Raw genomic sequence first — 25,590 nt, 5'->3', positions numbered from 1 at the left:
CTACTGTGAACAGAATATTCACCAAAACATACTGCATGAGAGTCAGTGGCCAATATTTTTCAAAGACAAAACATTATCTGAAGTGAATTCTAACTAATGTGATTACCCCCCCCCCCCCCCCAACTCTCTCTCTCTCTCTCTCTCTCTCTCTCTCTCTCTCTCTCTCTCTCTCTCTCTCTCTCTGTGTGTGTGTGTGTGTGTGTGTGTGTTAAAGATAAAAAGTATGAATGTTTCTCCCAATAATGATAATGGCGTGTGACGAGGGCCTCCCATTGGGTAGACCGCTAGCCTGGTGCAAGTTTTCAATTTGGCGCCACTTCGGCGACTTGCGCGTCAAAGGGGATGAAATGATGATGATTAGGACTATACAACACCCAGTCCCTGTGGTGGAGAAAATCTCCGACCCACCCGGGAATTGAACCCGGGCCCTTAGGGTTGACAGTCCATCGTGCTGACCACTCAGCTACGGGGGGTGGACTTTCCTCTCAAAATGACAGAGGTCAACAACAAAGGAAGCACCACAGATGACATAACTGTGAGATGTACACATTCAGTGAATGTGAGTTCAGAAGATATGGATCAAGATGCTGACATAGCAACAAGTCAAACTGTGAAGAAAGTAATTTTAACAATATGAGAGGTCAACAAACTGAGCAGCCTTACAGAAGACTACAAACAGAAAACGTAACGGGATTTAACAACGTATAACATGTTTCTCAAAACCAGCATGCATGGAGGATTCTAAATGTAGCTTCCTGACAAAAGAACTTTTACACAGCAAACTATATTCAATGCTGTTGGGACGTAGAAGTGCAGCTGATGCTGAAACTAAAATAATGTTATCTGAGGGCATCACTGAAAGAATTGACAGCTGTCATAACAGCCCTTCACACATAGTGAGCAAGAAAGATGGTGATGTCTGAATAGTAACTGATGTGAGTGATTAATTAGATTACCATAGAAAGAAAGACAGGAAACTCTTGCCTGCAAGCTCGTGGTCTAGTGGCTAGTGTTGCTGCCTCTCGATCATGGGGTCCTGGGTTCAATTCCTGGATGCGTTGGAAATTTTCTCTGCCCTGAGACTAGGTGTTCATGTTGTCCTCATCATTTCACCATCATTCATAACAGTGACAAGATTGGACTGTGTAAAGATTGGGAATTTGTACAGGCACTGATAGCCGTGCAGTTGAGCACCCCACAAACCAAACATCATCATCATCATCATCATCATCATCATCATCATCAGGAAACTGTTCAACTGATACAAAAAGGGAGATGTTATCAGTTCCAAGTAACGCTGTTTGTATTAAACATCTCTCTCTCTGCATTCATGTGGGTAGTTTAAGAAATATTAAGACAAGAATTATTCAAAAGTGACTCTGTACATGCACAACAGTATTGTAACTACTTTTAACTAGAAGTAAAATCTTAAAACAGAAGTAGTAGTACTGGAAACTATCAGAACATGAAGCATGACAATAAGTTTTCAAAAATTAGGATTTTCTTAAAAAGCAGATCTAATAATGTCTTAGAAACACTGTTGCACCTGATGGCATAGAATCAGATCTAAGTAAGTTATAATCCCTACGAAATCAGTATGCATCTCAAGCTATATAGCTAACACCCACATGAACTATGTACATTTTGGACTGCAGACTATAAGGGTCATACATTTTAACGTATGGCGAGAGGGGAGAGGAAGGTCCTTAGAGCTTGTTATGACAGCCACAAAAATAAAAGTTTCTACAGCACACCACAAAAAATTAATGCACAATATTATTCCACAGAAATTAAATGAAATAATGTCAACAGATTTTTATGTACTGTTACTAAGAGCAAAGGGTAACTTCACACATATTATGATCAGAAGAGAAACACTATGAACATTTCTCCATTTATGCCCACTCAGTAAAGCAAACACAAGATCATGATTAATAAGCTATGCTATGATTTTTCCCACACTTTATACAGCTTGACTGTGTCCTTGCTGATAATGGTCCACGATTCCATTCATGAGTATAAACACGGTTTATGTAAGAAGACAATAAATTGCCAAGTCATCCACCTTCAAACCTTTGATAACTTACTGCAGAATTAACAACAAAGTAAGGATTGAAAAGTTAGAAGCATCTGACCAGATCATGAACAACTTGTACCATGACAGTACCAGTACACTGTCTTATTAGAGCAGAAACAAGACAGTGTTTGTTAAGTATACAACAATTTTCTGGCTCATAACAAACGTGTGCTGACAACACAATAATATGGTTGTAGTAATGATTACACAGCATGGTCAATGATGAGAAGAAAGCTCATGACAAATCAGTAAAGTCTATTACATACTGTGCTCACAATTTAGTTACGTTTCACGTACAATCTTTATGAATGAATAAAGAGAAGTACAAATTGTAGCAGTATTGTGTTGAACCAACTAGAATCATACACACACACACTGCACATCCAAAATTATTATATGTTGAACATACAAAAACTGGAAAACCATACACCATATAACAAACAGGGAACACTGAAGAGGAAGCAACAAGAATCAGAGGAGTGGTTTAAGCCTACACAGATTGGTGTTGGTAGCTTCAGAGAGCCTTAGAATATATAACTGCCCAGGATGATGTAACTTGTCATCTTTATGTTAATCGTTTCCATATTGTTGATAATCTGACAAGGAGTTTCCATTGCTTAGTTGAAAAGTAAGTATTTTATATGGAAAAAGATAATTAAAACCAATGTTATAAAATTGTAGCATTATTATTTAAAAGTAACTATAGAGAAACAAGTGTCCGCTAATGTTGTTACACTGGAGCCTTACTCTAGAGTCAACGACTTTCTAGTTTAGGCATGTAGTAAGTAGCATCTTGCATCAGTGTATAAAATGTTATTGCAGCCTATTAATTATATTTGCTAACTGGCACATAAAGTTATCAGGATTTGTCTTCAGAGTGAAATGATAGAAGTGTCTAGATAACCCCTAATAATGCCCCATTACCAGTTGCAATATGGAATATAAACAGAATGGAAAATTTTAAATACCTTGGCACCTGGTTCTACAGGTAACTGAATGTTGTGCAGAAAATGAAAGTATGGAGAGTAAGCCTGGAAGGGCACATTGCTAGGAGGTCAGAAATGTGCCGGGCGAAACATGAGCTTTTGGGAAATCTGATACACGGTGTTTACGTGGACAAGTAAAATAAATTACCGGATTTTTCCCGGTTAAAAATACACTTTCTCCCAGATGAAAACAAGCTTTTTCCATGTTAAGTAACAGTTATTTTCCCTCAGAACTGCAAACCTTATCAATCCTTTGAATGATTATGGTTTTATACACGGGTGTAGAATTTCCTGGCACTTTAGAAAACGAAACTTAGGGAAAAAGACACGTTTTGGAAATATCTTTGATGTGTAGAAATATGTACGCTGCATATTTTCATATTACGAAAGTATACATTGGAATTCCAACAAACACCGCATGTTACTTTCCGAATCATTGAAATCGAGATTGCAAAGCACTTTTGTAAGCCAGTCATAGCTCATGTCACGTGGTCTCGCCAGCCGATGACAACGGATATTCAGAGCATAGGACACGTGATGTAGTCAGCCAACAGCAACATCACTGTTAAGTACCATGAACACACAAACAGGGAAAGTTAATAGTTTAAATTAACATACAAAGTGTTGCTACAAGAAAAGCAAAGCTTTCACATATAATATTGGTCTCTAAGGTTAATAAGCTGCAAGAGTAGCTGAGCTTTCGCATATAATGCTGATCTTTTTTGTGTGTGTTATACTATAAGATAAATCACACAAATGTGAAAGTAAATTTTTTAATATTGGCAATATGTCTGATCTTCAGGGTTCGAAATTCTTCTAAATGGCTCGTCATGAAAGAGTTGATTTTTAAATGAGAGTCAAAGGCTCTGCGATTTAAGAAATTCATGGTACATCCTCGCACATAGTTAAACTTACTTAAAAGGATATTTACTTTGAAAGTAACACTTTTCAAACCACCATTTGCAGTATTTTCCCGCGACCTGTTAGAAACAGGTTCATTTCAGCAGCTGCCTGAGAGTGCAGATAACAGACGACACCGTGCTTGTGCTGCTACCATAACTTACGAAGCCCGTATGTACGTACATGTAAAACATTAAAAGATCAGTCTTCATAGGATACTCCAACAGCTCGGGAATTTCGTGAACCATACTAAAATGTGCACATTTAAAGTGCACGTTCGTATGTCCAGATTCCCAATGAAGTAGACCATGATCTGATATTAAGCTTTTCAGTGTGGTTTTCAGGATGTAAATTTTCTTGGAGCAGCAGCACTGTATTATATCATGTTCGGTTCTTTATTATGACATAATGCCATACGTGCTAGAAGATGAAAACATGCACTTGAAATGCAGTGAACAGTTGAAACTAGCCAGTACTGTGGAATTAAACATTTCGTTTCAGATACATTGACTGCCTGTATGGAAAAGGTAAATAAAAGTCAAATTTCTTTAGCAAACAGACAAAAATAACTTCATTGTTCTTCAAGGCGATTAATGCTTGACTGTCAGAAAAGTGGAAATAAAATATAATCTGAAACTAATAACATCTTTTAGCCTTCTGTAATTATGTGAATGTATTTTAATTCACTTGATAGCTCCCGGCCACAGGTATCCATTTTGTTTTCATTTGACATGAGAGTAAATGAAGGGGAAACAACAAAATCACTAAATGTAAACACGGGTCACGTGGAGACTGTTCTGCGCGTCGGGCCCGGATCTACGATATTTGCGAAAGTGATCAATACTTAAAAAAAAAAACAAATTTTCAAAAAAACATGTTCATCTTGTAGTGCACATCTTTCTGAAAAGTCTGAAACATAAAACATATGTGTTCGAGGAAATGTAAGACATGTTATTTGTCTTGAGTGTGCCAAAGTGCAGTGCCACACCTCTTCATAAAGCATTTTTCTATAGCATATCACTGTTTTTTGCTCTGTGGAACTGAAACATGTGTATTTTGTAACGGATGTCATCAAACCTACACAGGACAGTGGAAATTGAAATGTCCTGAGGTGCCTCTCCTGCTTCCAGTCGGTCCGTTTGACAGCCTGTCCCTCTTTTAAAAAAAATATCGCAATTAATAGCGAATGGGATTATTTGTAATCAGGAAAACAGGAACTCTTCAGAAAATTTACACTCTTTATTGTCTTTTAGATAATAATGTGCTGTTTTGTGTGGCATAAAATTAAGTACAGGATACATAAAACCAATAAAGACAAGAGACAGGTAATCCTTAGCTCCTAGCATTTTTTGCTCTCTAATCTTGCTACAGCTTTACATGACATGCTTTCCTTTCTGCAAAAGAATCTATACCTCATCAAAGTTCATCAAACTTTTGCTACATGAGAAATCGAAATGTTGTTATCTAATATTGAAAAAGCTGTTAATACAAATAATACCCAAGACTGGTGTGGTTTCTCGATCTGATTAAGTCTATTTTGTCACTGTCTGCTAGATAAAACAAAATAGGCCTTTCTAATATTGCAGCAGTTTTGTAGCACACACCGAATAAATGAGGCTGTTTTGGCACAAATGATCATTTTTATAACACGATAGAATATAATTCACGAAGTACCAACGTAAAATGCCTATAAGGCTTACTACAAGCAAAAAGCTTTATGTTAGGAAATAGTTTCACATTTTATTCATAAGCACCAATTTCTCAATCACGAGATCGAAAAGTAATATTATGAAATTTTTATATAAATTTGGAATCATCTTATTCTTCCATAACTTCTGTGATGTCCCCTTTTCTTCCCCATTCCTGGTTCTAACAAACAATCTCGTCATCAAGAATTCTGTAGCTATTCCTGCCATTGTCAAAATTTGCTCGCTGATTAACTTCACAAACCCTGCCAGAATCGCAGGTTGAGTTACCCCGCAATTACTCTCCTGTTAGGTGTTCTTACATATTCGTACAACACGTTTTCCGCGTTACTTCCAGAATAGAATTTAAGCGACTGCTAGCTGGGGACTGTACAACTGGTCCTTACTAGTGTAGCAATTTGGGCAAAAATTTTCTGTCAAAATTTCATTTCCTTGGATACTACAAGAAGATAATACATAATCTTTTTCACCTGTTATTCCTGTTAGTCGTTTATTTCCACTCTGGTAGTCTGAATCTATGGATTTCACTAGTAATTAGAACAACTCTGAACATTTGCAAACCCAATCAACCACATAATCAGACAGCTATTGGCGTTCATCCGTTCGGCTTTACTCTTCCCAGCTCGTATAGCCCTGTCCCCTTTTGTCTGCGGAAAGTTTATTTCTAGATACGACAAAGATTCTCCTGTCAGAGACATCACGTACCCCATGCACGTATTCAAAAATCAACTTATGATTCATGATTTAGAAATCAACTTAAAATGTGTTCAAAAACCTCCAGGGATATGTTTCAAAATCATATGAATAATCGATAGCCTAACTTGCGCTGGATGCTAGGCACTTTGTGAAACAAGTTTTTTTTTCCTCAAGAATATGAATTTGGTGTCACAATTTCCCGGTAGCATCTAGTTGCTTGCTGCAACTGCTTGTGCAGCCAACACCCACATTCCTGTAGCCAGAAGCGGGAGAATCTACTACACAAACGTGACTCAACTGCGCATGTGCAAGAGCCCGCTCGGAACTGCTAAAATGAATCTAATGTAAACAGTTGTGATGTCACACTCATTGGAGACAATTTGTTGTTTTGAAGCATTGGATAGTCTTCCTAAAGCCTTTGACACATTTTGCTGTTGGCAGATGCGTGCATGAGCACTGTGTGTCATTGTATATGGCACATTTCCTTCACAATTTATTTTAGTTTTTTCCTCTCATCTATGTTTTATTGTTGAAGTATTATTCTGCAGTACGGAGATACAGTAATATCCTTTGGTAGAGCATCAAATTGATCTATTGGCCCTGCAAGAAACAAGGTGGACAGAAACTGGAGCTACAGAAATGGAAAACTATGTCATATTCCATGGAGCCTCAGAAACAAACCACTCACTACGAACTGGTTTTGCAGTGAAGAAATCACTCTGTACCACTCTCATCGATTTTAAATCAATCAACCCCAGAATCTCACTCCTAACCATAGACACGGGAAAACACAAAGTCACATATATAAATTGTCATGCCCCAACCGAAGAAAGCGATGACATCAAAAAAGATATTTTCTACGAGGAATTAGAAACGGTTTTAGACAATGTACCAAGTGAACATTACAAAATTATCCTTGGAGATTTTAATGCGAAAATAGGGAAAGAAGCAGCCTTCATGGGGACCATTGGCAAGCACAGTTTACATGATGTGAGCAGTGATAAGAGAATATATAATGGAACCTGGGTGTCTCCAGATGGGAAAACAGTGAACCAAATTGACCACCTAATTGTAGAGAAGAGAATAAAGAAGTAGATACAAAATGTTAGAACGGCAAGATGTGCGGAATTTGGATCAGACCACTTCCTTGTCAGGGGAAGGATGAAAACAATATGGAGAACCAGGAAGCACAAAAGAATGCAAAGAGTCACTCGATATTACCATGAGAGTCTGACTGAAGATAATAAAAGAAGAACTTTCAAGATAGCACTAACAAACCGTTTTGAGGCTTTGAATGAAGAGGAAGGAGATGCTGTGGTAGATCAGAACTGGAAGGCGATTGCAGAGACCATTAAAGAAACAGCCCAAAAAGTAATCCCAAAGCGAACTAGGGGAAAAAGAGTGTGGTTCAATGAGGAGTGTGAGGGAGCTATCAGGGAGAGACAATGGGCCAAACTACTGTGGCTACAAAGCAATATGCAAGAAGAAGAAAAATCGAAGTTTGAAGAAACACGACGGCAGACCCAAGCCACATTGAGGAAAGCAAAGAGAAAATATGTAAAAAGTATCATGGAGGAAGCTGAACAAGACTTTCATGGAAATAGGTAAAAAGAACTTTATAGAAAAGTGAAAAGTTTTAAAGGAGGGACATACCATCAACACAGATTCATAAAAGATGCCAATGGAAGAATGTTAACAGAAGATCAAAAAATTGGAAGAAGATGGATGGAATACTTCAGAGAATTACTAAACTCTGATGAACCAACCGAACTACTTGAGTTTGATGAACCAGTAACAGTAGACCCAGAATATCCTCCACCCACCATTTAAGAGATAAGGAACCAGATTAAAAACCTTAAGATTGGTAAAAGTCCAGGTGAGGACGGTATTCCTGCTGAACTTCTCAAGGCTGGAGACGAAATCCTCTGTTTCAAAATCCACAAGCTAATCGAGCAAATTTGGGTAAAACATGAAATACCAGAGGAATGGAAGGTAGCTGTGATATGCCCCATATATAAAAAGAAAGACAAATACGTATGTGACAACTACAGGGGCATAGCACTACTCAACACCTGTTATAAGATCTTCTCCAACTGCCTATTAGAACGAATAAAACCTCTAGCAACAGACATAATTGGAGAATACCAAGGAGGTTTCCAGGCAGGGCGATCAACCACGGACCAGATTTTTGTCCTAAAACAGGTCTGTGAAAAAATGTACGAATACGGACGAGAGATACATCTCCTGTCTGTAGACTTCAAGGAGGCTTACGACAGTATACATAGACCTAGCCTGATTAGAACTATGACAGAGTTTCGTATACCAAAGAAGTTGGTCAAACTGGTAGAGGTATGCCTAAATGACACAAAACTTAAGGTTAAAATAGGCAATCAAATGACAGAAAGCTTCCAAGTTGTAACAGGATTACGCCAAGGAGATGGGCTATCACCTGTCCTCTCCAACCTGGCACTTGAGAAGGTAATGCGGGATTTCAACAAAGAAAACATCAAGGGCATTCAAATTGGTAATGAACACATTACATATCTGGCCTATGCAGACGACATTGCACTATTAGCATGCACACAAGAAGATCTGAAGAGAAGTATCCAGACCTTGAGTTATTGGCAGCTAGGATCAGTCTACCAATTAGCTCTGAAAAGACCGAGTATATGACCATAGGAAGAAAGATCCAGAACTCTCAAGATTTAATTGTGAACAACACCAGGTATAAACATGTGAAAGAGTTCAAATACCTTGGATCATTTTTTACAGAAGTAACATCAACTGAAGCAGAGATAAAAGCACGACTGCAGGCAGGAAACAGATACTATCACTCTTTAGACCCTATATTAAAATGTAGAAGTGTCTCTCAACAACTAAAGCTACGGTTGTATAAGACATTGGTAATGCCAGTAGTACTTTATGGTTCTCAAACCTGGAGCACTCGAAAACAAGACCTTAAGCGACTGCTAACATTTGAAAGGAAAGTCCTCAGGAAAGTATTTGGACCAGTCAGAGATCAGACTACTGGAGAATGGAGAAGACGCCATAACACTGAGTTAGAAGAGCTGTACAAGGAGCCTAACATCTTGGTAGTGATGAGAAGGAAAAGACTGCAATGGGCTGGACATGTTGTTAGAATGGAGGCAACAAGATGGCCCAAAATCACAATGGACTGGATCCCGTCAGGCAGCAGACCAGTGGGAAGACCCAGAAAGAGGTGGGTCGATGGAGTGAGAGAAGACCTGTTGCAGCTGGGAGTCACGGAAAACTGGAGACAGACAGCAGAAGACAGAGATGGATGGAGAGCTCTAACTGTGGTGGCGCGCGGTCCTCTGGGCCTGATCGCGTGAATGAATGAATGAAGAGTATCTGTTCTTACCAGTCCAAGTAACAAAAATTTAACTGAAAATTAAAACAATGAAAAATCCCCGGAATTCTAAAAATTTCCCAGGTTTTTCCCGGTTTTCTCCCAGATGAAAAAATTCCCGGTTTTTTTCCTGGATCTCCTAGTTGTTCCGGGTCATATACACCCTGTGATAGAACTCATCCAAGTGAAAGACCAAAGAAGCTATGAGAGAAGGAACTGCACATGGACCTCCAGCAGCTGGGTGTTCATGAGAACTGGATCCAGAGTGCACAAGACCATTATCTATGGAGGAACACTGTAAGGTCAGCACATGATCTTCAGCACCTGTGATTGCTGATGTATGTGTGTGTCTATAAATGGGACATGATCAAATAATAAGAAAGTTCAGCAGTGAATAAATGTAGAAGTTTTCTGATAATGAGTGTTCATCAACAGTAGAGACTCCAAGTTGGATACCTCATCACAACGGTCATCATCATCATCATCATCATCATCATCACCACCCTCATCATCCAACTCCCCCTCCCCCCCAAAAAAGAAAAATCCTCCCCTTGCTGAGTGGGAAACCACAGCCCAACAAGAGGTGAAGATCCCTCACAGACTCATTTAAGCTGCTGTGTGAAATTTGAGAGAGAGAGAGAGGTAGAGAGGAGGGGGGGGGGGGCACTCTTGGCCATACCAGAATACCAAAAGCACAAACAATAATTGGATTATGATTATCTTGGATGAGATAATGTAGTAAAGTCAGATGGGCTACTTGGAAGAGAAACTGTAGCTCTCTGAAGACCACAGATTCACCACACTTCACTATTTTTAACTTTCTCTGTTACCTATGAATGGAGAAATTCTGGGTTTTAAAAGTTGAAAATTCTTTAGTCTTTATTACTAATGTATCTGTGCCATTTTGGTGAACAGATAAATGGGCTAATATTAAAATAGTTACAATTTTTGGTTGAGAAGACATCTATGTTGTCACTATCAAACATGTTGGACTGTGGGTGGCAGTTTTATGTTCTTTGGTAATATACAACATGTTTCCTGTATATTTTGTGCCACTGTTACTTTTGTGCTAATGCTTTCAGCAGATTATCCCTCTCTCTACTGCAGCTATTTTCCTACTTTCCCTTTATCTCTGAGAAAGAAAACACCTATGCTGCCTTCATCCACATATTTGTTGCCAACAATTGTTCTCCACTGTCACCAGTGCTGATTCATCACATTATATCCTAATGTTTAGCCTGTTACAGAGGCAATCTTCTTTCCACTTTACTTACCAGAATCCTGTGGTTGAACTGCACAGTTGTCGGGTTTTCTGTTATATTTGAAAGTGGTGGAGAATATGCTAGAATATCATCTGGTATCCACCGATCTGCCATTTTTGGGAATGAATTGTACACAAGTCCTGCATCCAGACCAGCAACAAACGCACCTAAACAGAGAAATAACATTTATTTTGTAGTGTATTAAATGGTAGTGCATAATACTGTTAATATCCACACAGCAAAAGATAACAAAAAACGCTGATAAGCATCAGTTAGTTACACACACACACACACACACACACACACACACACACACACACAAACACACGTCCCCGCAGCCGACTTTGTAAGAAGATTTTGGGATGTATAGGAAGGAACCTGGTACTTAGATGCAAATTTGAATCAGTGTGAGGAAGTATGAATACCACAATAAGAAGAGCAATGCCCAGGAAAAGCAAGCATCTGGATATATGCTCAGCCCAGTAAAGATTTTACTGAGTCAAAGATGTTCAAATGCAATTTATATACTTCACTTACAAACAAAAAGAGCTCATCTTATATAGAGAGACAGTCCTCTTAAACTCACTTGCACTATGGTGAATAGGAAGTAGGCAGCATTTGGCAAAGAAGTACTACCATAAGATACATTAATGTGTTCCACTACAAAACTACTACCCAATCAAATTAAATTTTATTTCCTTTGCCTGACAAACAGAGAGAAAGGGTTTGGAGGCAGTAATACTGTTCATGGATTAAACAGAGATGTCATTCACTTTGTTGTCTTAAGTGAAATGAAGTGATTGGTTGGTTGGTTGATATGGGGGAGGGAACCAAACTGCAAGTTCATCGGATTAGGGAAGAATGGGGAAGGAAGTCGGTCATGCCTTTCAAAGGAACCATTCTGACATTTGCCTGAAGTGAATTAAGGAAATCATGGAAAACCTAAATCACGATGTCTGGATGCAGGTTTGAGCTGTCAGCATCCCGAATGCGAGACCAGTGTACTAACCACTGCGCCACCTTGCTCAGTGAAATGGAGTGAGTGAGAGGATATTCAATTATGAAATGGTATCAAAAGATGAGGTCAAAACTTAAGGTCTTCCACTACAGAATGTGCTTGGTTCTTACAATCAACCAAGTTCCCATTTAGTTGCATCAATTCTGTCACAATCATTTCCTGTCAAGTAGTCTGCTTCTATTGTTTCTATCACCATTTTCTAACTATTAATTATAACCATTTTACATTTTATAATTAACCAGTCTAATTTTTACATAGTCACTGTTAATTTATACTCCACTTCTAGATCGGATTTGGACTCTGGAGTAGATTGTGTGATGATTTGAAACTTCCTGGCAGATTAAAGCTGTTTTGCAGATGGGGATTTATACTCGACTTCTTCTCTGTGGCAGCCCTTATAGGATTTATTGGCGTTTCTTCTTCTTCCCCCCCACCCCTGATGTTCGATACGCAAGATAGGCAAAATACCCCGTGACTTCAAAGAAAATGTAATAATCCAACTACATAGAAGGATCTAAGACCAAGTCGTCTCTCTAATAAGTCATGGTTACAAAACACTAACATGAGTTATTTACAGAAGAATGGGAAAACTGGTAGATACCAATCTCAGGGAAGATCAGTTTGAGTTCCAGAGAATTTTAGGAACACATGAGGCGAGACTGACCCTTTGACTTATCTCATAAGATAAACTGAAGAAAGGCAAACCAATGTTTACAGCATTAGAAGATTTAGAAAAATCTTTTGACAATGTTGACTGGACTACACTCTTAGAAAATATGAATGTAGCAGGGACAAAATATAGTGAGTGAAAGGTAATTTACAACTTGTACAGAAACCATACTGCAGTTATAAAGTCTGAGGACCTGAAACAAGCCATAGTTGAGAAGAGAACATTGTAGCACATATCCAATGTTATTCAACCTGTACATTGAGCAAGCTGTGAAGGAAACTAAGGTGAAATTTAGAATGGGAATTAAAACTGAAAAAGTTAACCCTCTGAGGTTTGATAATGACTCTATAATTCTGTGAGACTCGATAAACTATTTGGAAGAGCAGCTGAATGAAGTGGATACCAACAAAAGTACAGCAATGATAATTGAATGGAGTCAAATTAAATCATGCGATTGATGCTGAGGGAATTAGATTACAAAACAAAACAACTAACAGTATTAGATAACTTCTGTTATAACAGGCTATGGCCAAAGTGGAGGATATTAAATGCAGACTGGCAACAGCAAGAAACGTGTTTCTGAGAAAGAGAAATTTGTTAGCACTGAACGTAAATCTAATTGTTATAAAGTCTTTTTTGGAGGCATCTGACTGGAGTATAGCCTCATAAATAAGCAAAATCTAGATGATAAGTAGTTCAGAAAAGAAGAAAAGAAAAGCTTCTGGAATGTGGTTCTACAGACAAATGTTGGAGGTTAGATGGGTATATCAGATGACTGATGAGGTGATACAGAATCAAATTGGGGAAAAAAGAAATTTACAGTATAACATGAATAAAATAGGAGACTGCTTGAACAGAGCACCTCTTGTTTGAAGACACATAACTTAGCATATATTCAATATACTTGTGTACTGGTTTCACAACCATGAAACCATTCCTGTGTCCTCCCTACCACTACCAGACCTAGTTGCAACTACTTTATCAAAGGAAGGGATATCTAGCAAAAAGCCTGTATATAGTGGCTGACAAGCACCAACTGTTCAACTTTTTATGTTACCATATTAATACAGTTGGGAGAAATAAATATGGATAGTGTGTACTATTTACTCATAGAACACTATCACAAAGTATTCTTTGCTATACCACAACAGTGACAAATACTGCCTGTTTATCTCATGGCCCCCAGCAATATAACATATGAAGTGGGAATTTGTTTCACAGGGAACTTGATTCCTGTTAGCCCCTCTGATTACCACATACACTAAGCACTATGCTGTTGATTCTCTGCTTTTTGATTTTCACTCTTTAGTTTCAACCATAAACTTTATTCTCTCTCACATTTATTTATTTTCCTTTTTTTGTCTTTCTTGCATACTTTGTATTTTCTCTTGTCTTTAAGTATCCTGGTTGTTGCTTTTGCACAACTTCAAGTCTGTTTCCTTTTTCTCTGCCACTAACCATTCTGTCTCCTTTGTACTTTAATTGCAGGATACCTTTTCTTAATTTCTAATCTCTGTTAATTCTAACTCTAGAGGTTCTCAAATCTTAAGAACTGTTGGTATTTCATTGTAAATGTTTATATAATCCTATCCCATCATAACTCCCCTTAATCCAGCTGCCTGGCGATTGTCTTTGTAACACGCAAGTCCTCATTAACTCCGATTCACCACTATTCCTGAAAAACTTCAATCAAATTTTGCTTCCATCCCGTAGACAGAAAGTGCTTCATGTTTATTTGGAGGTTATATTCCTATGAATGAATGTTATGTACCGTATTTACCCTATTATAAAATGAGGATTTTTCATCATATTCATCATTTGAAAAATACGAGATCCTCTCATATTCGCAGATTAAGCAATTGCTGAGTTCAAAGTTTTTACATTGTTTAATAGATTAACATAGGTGTCATCTTACATTTAAAGATGAAGCTTTGGATATTGATGTTTCGAACAAATTTATTTTTAAGAATCCCAAAGGATAGGCTTAACAAACAATGCTTACATTTGAATAGGCTCAAAATTTCCTGATACACTGAAGCATTCGATACACTATTGACCTTGCTCGAACAATCACGTGACATCTGATTCATGGCACTAGTGCAAGGGATACACGAAAAGCTGTGAACTAGTGACTACAACAGTCAATGCTCTGCGTAAAACTTACCAATTCTGTGAAACACCACAGGAAATGCCATTAAATCCTATAAACTTACAAACTTTTGTAGTATTGAAACAGGTTTGTGAAAAGAATTTCTGATTCGCATAGATATCCTACAAATACATTTATGCTGCTTTGTTGAGAAAATGCAACATTCAAAGGCAAAATCCTGTCCTTCAAAAATCATTACTTGATTCTGAATCCAAGTCAATGTCTTATTTGTTTATGAATAACAGTAGAGATTTACCAAGAGGGTTGTAAATGGGAAATTTGGTTGCTGTTCGCGTGTTAGAATGCTGGGGAAAAATGTTGTCAGCTTTTAATCGGCTTTATAAAAAGATGATGACATTCAGATGAAACGAGAAAGAAAATTAACCCACAGTTAAATGTCTAATAAAGAAAGTAGATCACATTAAACTTACTGCAACTGTTATCGCAAGAATAAATTGTAATGGAAAGACTCATTGTGGAGATAGTAGCAGCAGACGTAACTACATTGCAGGTTTGAGAAAGTTTAAGAATTGGATCAAATCATGATTGCAATCTTTTATTTATGTATTAGTTGCTGTTGTCACTCATGACCTCCACCCTGGAAGATATTGCTATCCACATTTCACTGTTGTTCAAGCACAGCACTATGGAACGTTACAGGGGGCACAGTGGCACCAGCTCGGCTTTGAACTAGGATGAGTGTGGGGAGAGTAGTAGGGAGCGGGCAGAAATTCCATTGTGTTACCAACCACGGGAATGTATATTGCCTAGTTTGGATTTTTATGAATATCTACCACGTTTAAACTGCAGTTTGCTTAAATCCATTTGCTTTCGGAATAGAACTGTCTTTTAAAATTGGAAAAATAGTCAACAATAACATACATTTCTGCAGGAGATACTAAAAGTCTAGATTGAGGAAAACATTGGTTTTGTGCACCAATGTTGTTGATCTCACTGTGAAGTATGATGGAATGACTAGGGGTGTGTCAGCTGCTGGTTCTACGCAATCAATGAGAGAGCAATGGACAGACAACATGTTTGGAAACAAGAGACACTGTAACATTCTCATGTCAGTATAGAAACGAAATCCACTTTGTTTTTGGGAGGTTTTTCTTTGTTTTGTTTCAGGCTGCAAAAACAACTAGGGTCATACAAGCCTATGTCAAAGATATGAAACTTGAAGACAAAAAGATGAGTTAAAAATGGCTACATGTCAATCCCAATCAATGGAAGAGAAGACAGCTAATAACAGGGACATGGAGAAAGGTCTATAAAATATGCCACAAAGAAATGGAGGCCCAGAACTAAAATTTAAATGACCTCCACCATATTGCTAAGATGGATAAAAAATAGAATGTGGTTGACAGCCCACACATCGTTTGCTAAAACAGCTGATAACTCACCCGAACCCAAGCAGGAACACAAATCGTTACAAAATAGGCATTCTGTCAGGAAGTGGTAGGCATTAAAAATTGGGCGCAATGTGTACAAAGTCGTAGGCAGTGAATAATATGCAACCTAGTTAAAATGACCTCGCAGTGGGAGTGCCGAGAGGAGGTCGTCCAAGCCACTGGGAGAGGCTTAATAATCTGGAGCTTATTTCCATCAAGGGAGGACCAGTAGCAATTCCACAGTGACACCGCCTCCTGACAGATGGCAACACAGAGATCATCGGAGGGAACAGAAGAACTAGTGGGCTGAGGTACGAGGACTGCAGCCTTGGCAGCTGCCTCGTTTCCTGTCACGCCAACATGACCAGGAACTCACATAAACAGCACAGTGGCTCCATCAAGAGTGAGCAAGTGACAGTTTTCCTAGACCTGTTGCACTAAGGGATGGGCGGTGTACAGTGCGCAGATGTTTTGAAGGGCACAGAGAGAGTCTGAGCAGATGACACAATCAAAAAGCTTGCTTTGATGGATGTACTCCATGGCCAAGAGCTCTGCTGTAAATACTGAGCAGTGTGCCAGAAGCTGATACTAAAAAACATCGGCACCAATGATGAAGGTACCCCCGACACCACGGTCAGTCTGAGAGCCATCAGTGTCCACATAGGTACAATCATGAAGTTGCATGCGAAGGTTGTGAAACTGAAGGCGATAGATCAAGGCTGGAGTAGTGTCCCCAGGAAGCAAATGAGGGCCCCGGGCTAGTGTAAAAGGCACCAGTGGCCAAACAGATGCCATGGTGGTGGACAGGACTGAGATGGCATAAGAGGGATGGATGTGCAGGAGCATAAACAAAGCACCCAAAGTCTAGTTTCGAATGGACAAGGGAGAGGTATAAACAAAAGGCGGAGGTTTTATCTGCACCCCAGAAAGTACCACTGAGGACACGTAGGATATTGAGGGAGCACGTACAGCGAGCTGTCACGTAAGACACACAGGAGCATGAGCCCCAAGAGTTTTGTAAATTCAACAAGCAGAAGAGCAACAGGCCCAAGATGTAAAGACGATGGGAGAAACCAACTGCGCCACCAGAAATTCTTACACAGGGTTTTGTCAGTGGAAAAACGAAAGCTATCATCGATGCTCCATGAGCAAAGACAATTGAGAGATTGCTGGAGATGGCACTCAATGAGACAGGTCCATCAAGAACTGCAATAGATGGCAAAATTGTCAACAAACAGTGAGACGGAAATGCCCAGTGATAGACAACTCATTATAGGGTTAATGGTTGTACTAAACAGGATGACGTTCAGGATGGAACCCTGAGGCACACCATGTTCCTGAATAAAGATGTCCGACAAGGCAGAACCCACACAAACTTTGAAAACTCGGTTCTTTAAAAATTCCTGAAGGAAACATGGTAGGGTTCCCATGGAAGCCCCCCATGTAGAGAGTACGGAGGATACCAGTACTCCAGCAGATGTCGTAGGCTTTCTCCAAATCGAAAAACATGGCTACAGTCTGAGATTTCCACAGAAAGCCATTCATAACATGGGTGGAAAAGGTGATGAGGTGGTCAACTGCAGAACGGCGCACTCAAAATCCACACTGTACGGTGGTTAGTAAGTTACAAGACTCGAGCCACTATACTAGCCAGGCATGAATCATACATTCCATCACCTAGCTAATACAGCTGGTGAGAGGGATGGGGCAGTAGCTAGAAGGGCTTAGGTATGAGTATGACAGTGGCTTCACACCAGCGTCTGGGAAACGTGCCCTCTGCCAGATGGTGTTATAGGTATTAAGCAGAAGGTGATTGCTCAAAAAGCAAAGGTGCTGCAATGTCTGAATGTGAACAGCATCTGGCCCTGTGGAGGAGGATCAGGATGAAGTGAGAGCATGATATCGCCCGAGCCTCCTCCAATCATTTCCGATGGAAGAAGGCAGGATGATAGTTGGAAGAGCTCAAAACTTTCACAAAATTGCCCAAGGCCTTGGAAATAGGAATAGGGTGCATGATGACATCATGTGCTACTGTCAGGCCAGAAATTGGAGAATGGATCTCGGTCCCAGAGAGCTGTCGGAGGTTGGCCCACACGACAGAGGAGGGAGTGGAACTGTTAAAAGAACTAGTGAATGAAATCCAGCTAGCTTTTATGCTATCCCGAAGAACGCAACGACACTGTGCATACATCTGTTTATAATGAATGTGGTTTGCCATCGTAGGATGATGGTTAAAAACGTGGCACCTCTCCAACAGGTTCTGAGAGAACCCCAAAGAGGATGGTGCGCATTTAAGTCACCAAGCAGCAGAAATGGATCAGTTAGCTACCCAATAAGCTAAATGAACTCTGCATCTGGAACTGGTGGTATCGAATGATGGAGGGATATAAATGGTACAGAAGGAAGAAGCCAGGTGAGGAAGGAAAAGGCAAACTGCAACAGCTTGAAGACGGGAGGTCAGGGAAAGGCGCTGACTATGAACATCATATCCCGTGTGAACAGCACGGCTCCCCCATGATATGTACGGAATGGCAGCCTCAGGGGGAACGTCAAAACAGACCAGGAAGAAATGTGGGAGCTCCAAGCAGTCGTGAGAACATAATTTTGTTTCCTGAAGGCAGAGTAAAAAGGGACACTGTGATGCTAAGAGCAGCCCTAAATCCTCTTCGTTGGATAGAAGGCTGTGAATGTTCTATTGGAGGAGAGTCATGAGGAGGAAAAAATGAAGGGGTGACACCATGGTGGCTGCCGAGTTACAGCCTGCAAAGATTCGCTGCTACAGGGCACGGAGGCAGGAGGATCCTGCTCCATAAAGTCCACAGAAGCATCAGCTTTTTTGTGCTGTCGGTCTGTGGAGTCCAACACAGAAAAATGGTTGGTGGTGCACACTGGTGACAGGGAGGCCAGCCACGCAAAGATATCGTGTGGCAACACCATCAAAGAGGATCTTCAAGTCGGCAAAGGAGAAGTCTGTTTGCCTTTGTTGGACTTCTTCGAGTGTTTCCGGTTAGCAGAGGAAAACTCGGGTGTTGGTTGGCTGGAGGGACGTAGGAAGTCTATACAGGAGTATTCCTTCTGCTCTTTCTGGCCTGCTGATTGTGTAGCTGGTGACTTCATCTTTGAGGTGAGAGTTTCATGGCTTGTTGTACATCTAGATGACGGGAAGTGATGCTACCTTGACATTGGCCAATTTCACGACCTCAGAGCTGAATTTGAGGTCGAAGGTCTGTGTGGCCATGTCCTTCATGGAGCGAGATGTAGCAAGAACAGTATTACAAGTGACAGACAGCAGAATGCACGGTTTGTGACTAGCCAATGACTTGCAAGTGGCTGGTAAGGAGCTTTTTCTTTTACTTGGATCTCCTGGACAGGCCGTTATTGAGATACACGGGAAAATCTCGAGAAGGGGCAGCATGGTCGCCATTGCAGTTGATACAGCAGGGAGAAGGCTCTGGACAATCGCTCTCATGCACATCCCTACCACAGGTTACACATTTGGCTGGGTGTTGACAAGTCATTCAAGTGTGGTTGAAATGATGACACTGGTAAGTACGCATCAGCTTCGGAATGAACTGTCTCACTGTGATAACTTCATACCTGTTTCGATCTTGGATGGACGCACCAGTCTATCAAAGGTGAGAAAAAGAATGTGCACGGGCACTGAGAATGAATACAACTTTTTCTTCACCCAATGGATGGTAAGGACACCCCGATCAGAGGGGTTTGGATTTTGGCATCAGTCAGACCGTTGAGCAGACTAATGTAAATAACACCTCAGGAAAAATTCAGAGTTCTATGGGCCTCGACATGAACAGGATAGCCATGGAGAAGCGAAGCGGCAAGCAGTTGTTGTGCTTGAGAATCAGAAGTAGTCTCTAAAAGCAAAGTGTCATTCCGTAAACGAGAGCAAGATTTCACAAGACTGGCAATTGCACCAACACCTTTCTGAATAAAAAACAGATTTACCATTGAGAAGGACTGACCATTTTCAGTATGTGAAACCATGAGGAATCACGGTGCACCTGGAAGGGTCTTTGAACTGTTAGCGTCATTCTGTTTACATTTCGTAGACATTGATTGTGAAGATGATTGGCTCATTGCAAGAAAATCTCCCCCTATTGCCAGCATCTCCGATGGTGCACTCCTTCCAACTGGAGGCCCCCTTCACAGGGGGACACACCCGTCATAGGTGATTGTTCAACCCTCAGGTCACATCTCCCGAACACCTGACAGAGGGACAAATCGTCAATTTGGGAAGTCAGCAACTTAGCCAGTCAACCCTCCCTGGGGTTGGCCTGTATCAGGGGGTACATGCTAACCCTACCTGTTGACCCAGGGCTGGGAATTATGTGTTACCCAGCCACGTGTTAAGTGTCATATGCGTGGGCCGTCCACCAGGAGTTCACAGGGAAGAAGAAGAAAAAGAAGAACCTCAAATGCCGAAGCAAAAGAGGATAGGAGAAGGTGAACAAAGAACAGAAAAATGAACGAAAAACAATGGTGACATTGTTCTTATGTCAGCAACGGACAATGCAGAACACTCCCAGAAAAACCCCAGACATGTTGCACAAGGGAGGGGGAAAAGAATAGCTCGAGGATAGACTGCAGCACAGAAGGAAAAAGATGTTGCAAAGGCTGGGGCTCCGTGGTAGCCAAGCAAAAACCAGCCAAAATGTGGCAAGCCCCCTCTGAAGGTTTTCGAAAGGGGGGATGAAAAACTGTTCTCAGGTCCCGCTGGAACCACAAGCTCACAAATTGCAACATATTCGGTAGAAACAGCCAAATATTTGGGACAACAAAGATGTAAGTTTCACAGCTGTCCTGTTAGGATGACTATAAAGAGGATTAAAAATTGTAATACCACAGATGGTAAGCTAAGCGAACAAAAAACACTGTGAAGAAAACAATTCCCCATAATTAATGTAAATTATTGTTTGTTGTTTATTTTATTTCTCCTTGTATTATTAAAATCCTCCCCCCATGAACCATGGACCTTGCCGTTGGTGGGGAGACTTGCGTGCCTCAGCGATACAGATAGCCATACTGTAGGTGCAACCACAACGGGGGGGGGGGGGGGGGGGGGGGGGGGGCTGAAAGCAAGGGGAAACTATGGCCGTAATTTTTTCCCAAGGGCATGCAGCTTTACTGTATGATTAAATGATGATGGCGTCCTTTTGGGTAAAATATTCCAGAGGTACAATAGTCCCCCATTCGGATCTCCGGGTGGGGACTATTCAAGAGGATGTCGTTATCAGGAGAAAGAAAACAGGCGTTCTATGGATCGGAGCGTGGAATGTCAGATCACTCAATCGGGCAGGTAGGTTAGAAAGTTTAAAAAGGGAAATGGATAGGTTAAAGTTAGATATAGTGGGAATTAGTGAAGTTCGGTGGCAGGATGAACAAGACTTCTGGTCAGGTGACTACAGGGTTATAAACACAAAATCAAATAGGGGTAATGCAGGAGTAGGTTTAATAATTAATTAAAAAATAGGAGTGCGGGTAAGCTACTACAAACAGCATAGTGAACATATTATTGTGGCCAAGATGGACACGAAGCCCATGCCTACTACAGTAGTACAAGGTTATATGCCAACTAGCTCTACAGATGACGAAGAAATTGAAGAAATGTATGATGAAATAAAAGAAATTATTCAGATAGTGAAGGGTGACGAAAATTTAATAGTCATGGGTGACTGGAATTCAGTAGTAGGAAAAGAGAGAGAAGGAAACGTAGTAGGTGGATATGGATTTGGGGAGAGAAATGAAAGAGGAAGCCGCCTGGTAGAATTTTGCACAGAGCACAACTTAATCATAGCTAACACTTGGTTTAAGAATCATGAAAGAAGGTTGTACACATGGAAGAACCCTGGAGATACTAAAAGGTATCAGATAGATTATATAATGGTAATCAGAGATTTAGGAACCAGGTTTTAAATTGTAAGACATTTCCAGGGGTGGATGTGGACTCTGACCACAATCTATTGGTTATGACCTGTAGATTAAAACTGAAGAAACTGCAAAAAGGTGGAAATTTAAGGAGATGGGACCTGGATAAAATGAAAGAACAAGAGGTTGTACAGAGTTTCAGAGAGAGCATAAGGGAAGAAAGAAATACAGTAGAAGAAGAATGGGTAGCTTTGAGGGATGAAGTAGTGAAGGCAGCGGAGGATCAAGTAGGTAAAAAGACAGGGGCTAGTAGAAATCCTTGGGTAACAGAAGAAATATTAAATTTAATTGATGAAAGGAGAAAATATAAAAATGCAGTAAATCAAGCAGGCAAAAAGGAATACAAACGTCTCAAAAATGAGATCGACAGGAAGTGGAAAATGGCTAAGCAGGGATGGCTAGAGGACATATGTAAGGATGTAGAGGTTTATCTCACTACGGGTACGATAGATACTGCCTACAGGAAAATTAAAGAGACCTTTGGAGATAGGAGAGCCACTTGTATGAACGTCAGGGGCTCGGATGGAAGCCCAGTTCTAAGCAAAGAAGGGAAAGGAGAAAGGTGGAAGGAGTATATAGAGGGTCTTACAAGGGCGATGTACTTGAGGACAATATTATGGAAATGGAAGAGGATGTAGATGAAGATGAAATGGGAGGTACGATATTGTGTGAAGAATTTGACAGAGCACTGAAAGACCTGAGTCGAAACAAAAGCCCCCGGAGTAGACAACGTTCCATTGGAACTACTGACGGCCTTGGGAGAGCCAGTCCTGACAAAACTCTACCATCTGGTGAGCAAGATGTATGAAACAGGCGAAATACCCTCAGACTTCAAGAAGAATATAATAATTCCAATCCCAAAGAAAGCAGATGTTGACAGATGTGAAAATTACCGAACAATCAGTTTAATAAGCTACAGCTGCAAAATACTAACACGAATTCTTTACAGACGAATGGAAAAACTAGTAGAAGCCGACCTTGGGGAAGATCAGTTTGGATTCCGTAGAAATACTGGAACACATGAGGCAATACTGACCTTACGACTTATCTTAGAAGAAAGATTAAGGAAAGGCAAACATACGTTTCTAGCATTTGTAGACTTAGAGAAAGCTTTTGACAATGTTGACTGGAATACTCTCTTTCAAATTCTAAAGGTGGCAGGGGTAAAATACAGGGAGCGAAAGGCTATTTACAATTTGTATAGAAACCAAATGGCAGTTATAAGAGTTGGGGGGCATGAAAGGGAAGCAGTGGTTGGGAAGGGAGTGAGACAGGATTGTAGCCTCTCCCCGATGTTATTCAATCTGTATATTGAGCAAGCAGTAAAGGAAACAAAAGAAAAATTCGGGGTAGGTATTAAAATCCACGGAGAAGAAATAAAAACTTTGAGGTTCGCCGATGACATTGTAATTCTGTCAGAGACAGCAAAGGACTTGGAAGAGCAGTTGAATGGAATGGACAGTGTCTTGAAAGGAGGATATAAGATGAACATCAACAAAAGCAAAACGAGGATAATGGAATGTAGTCGAATTAAGTCGGGTGATGCTGAGGGAATTAGATTAAGAAATGAGACACTTAAAGTAGTAAAGGAGTTTTGCTATTTGGGGAGCAAAATAACTGATGATGGTCGAAGTAGAGAGGATATAAAATGTAGACTGCCAATGGCAAGGAAAGCGTTTCTGAAGAAGAGAAATTTGTCAACATTGAGTATTGATTTAAGTGTGAGGAAGTCATTTCTGAAAGTATTTGTATGGAGTGTAGCCATGTATGGAAGTGAAACATGGACGATAAATAGTTTGGACAAGACGAGAATAGAAGCTTTCGAAATGTGGTGCTACAGAAGAATGCTGAAGATCAGATGGGTAGATCACATAACTAATGAGGAAGTATTGAATAGGATTGGGGAGAAGAGAAGTTTGTGGCACAACTTGACCAGAAGAAGGAATCGGTTGGTAGGACATGTTCTGAGACATCAAGGGATTACCAATTTAGTATTGGAGGACAGCGTTGAGGGTAAAAATCGTAGAGGGAGACCAAGAGATGAATACACTAAGCAGATTAGAAGGATGTAGGTTGCAGTAGGTACTGGGAGATGAAGAGGCTTGCACAGGATAGAGTGGCATGGAGAGCTGCATCAAACCAGTCTCAGGACTGAAGACCACAACAACAACATTATTAAAATTTATATGATCAATAAATGGTATATGTTTAGAATAGATGTCATGTTAACTGTTTAGGCAGAGAAAGTTTGTAATTTTGATTAGTCAGAATATGTCAAAATTTATATTTTTCTCAAGGAGCCTCTTAAAAAAAGGAGGGTCATCTTATAGTCATGGTCCAGTTATTATCAGGTAAATATGGTACATATGTTTGTTTATGATCTGGTTCACAACACAATCACACTGCTGTATCTGTAGTCCTTAGTCCTTTCTTCTGTGAACAGAAGTTCACAGCCTTAAGCAGGTATATGTAGTCGTTTCTTATTAGGTAATTTAAAACCATTAATTTCTGCAAAAAAAGAACCATGTGAAGAACTATCTACGAACATGGGCCTGAATCATTAACAATTGTAAATGATCAATTTTTTAAACAGTCCTAATTCACCAATATTCGTCTTTTGAGTACCATTCTTTAGGAAGTTGTCTGTAAATTCTAACATTCTTGCTAGACACTAAATGTGATCTTCTTACACTCTATGTTATTACACTTTCACCGTAAGTTACATTGAAACAGAAAAATACAATGCCAGATTTGCAAACCCTAAACTGCATCATGTCTTTTAAATGTCCATAAAGTGAGTTGCTGTCCTTTTAGTCCTAGGCCTGTCTGTTCACTATAATTCTATATTTATTTTAATATGACTCAAATAATGGAAAATCCAGGATGGAATGTAACAATATTGTGAAAAGCAAAGTTGTCACTCATCACATAGCGGAGATGCTGAGTCGCAAACAGGCACAACAAAAGAGCTGTCACAAACAAAGCTTTCAGCCCATAAAGCCTTCGTCAAAAATAGCACTCTCTCTCTCTCTCTCTCTCTCTCTCACACACACACACACACACACACACGACAGTTGTCAGAAGCAACTGTAGCCACACAGTGCGTCTGTCATCTATTTTTGATGAAAGCCTTACGAGCCGAAAGCTTTATTTGTGACAGTCTTCTTGTTGTGCCTATGTGCGACTCAGCATCTCCACTATATGGTAAGTGGTAACTTTCCTTTCCATAATCTTGTTTATTTTAATGTGTTTGTTTATGGAGCGGGGGGCCGGGAGAGGGGTGTACGCATGCACTTGAGCATATCGATGCACACACAAGTGTATGCACTGTTTTTTGTCATCTGGTAATTATTTCTCACAACATTGTATCAATATGTGGTTTACTGCGAATTCATTTTCTTTGTAATAAGTGATCAATT

The 25,590-nt window shown here is 40.1% G+C and overlaps 1 protein-coding gene across 9 annotated transcripts in view; it reads right to left on the bottom strand.

The window, feature by feature from the left end:
- LOC126332104 (cytochrome c oxidase assembly protein COX15 homolog) overlaps window positions 1-25,590 on the bottom strand; it is a 95,277-nt gene that overhangs the window by 8,916 nt on the left and 60,771 nt on the right. For all 9 annotated transcript variants that reach the window (XM_049996567.1, XM_049996548.1, XM_049996624.1 and 6 more), the window contains one exon: window positions 11,010-11,164. In XM_049996567.1, the coding sequence (XP_049852524.1) occupies window positions 11,010-11,164 (155 nt within the window). The remainder of the gene's footprint in view (window positions 1-11,009; window positions 11,165-25,590) is intronic.

Source organism: Schistocerca gregaria, chromosome 1 (assembly GCF_023897955.1).
Source record: "Schistocerca gregaria isolate iqSchGreg1 chromosome 1, iqSchGreg1.2, whole genome shotgun sequence".
NCBI classification, from domain to species: domain Eukaryota; kingdom Metazoa; phylum Arthropoda; class Insecta; order Orthoptera; family Acrididae; genus Schistocerca; species Schistocerca gregaria.
The sequence above is the reverse complement of the archived record's forward strand: the minus strand, read 5'-3'. Positions and strand labels throughout refer to the sequence as shown.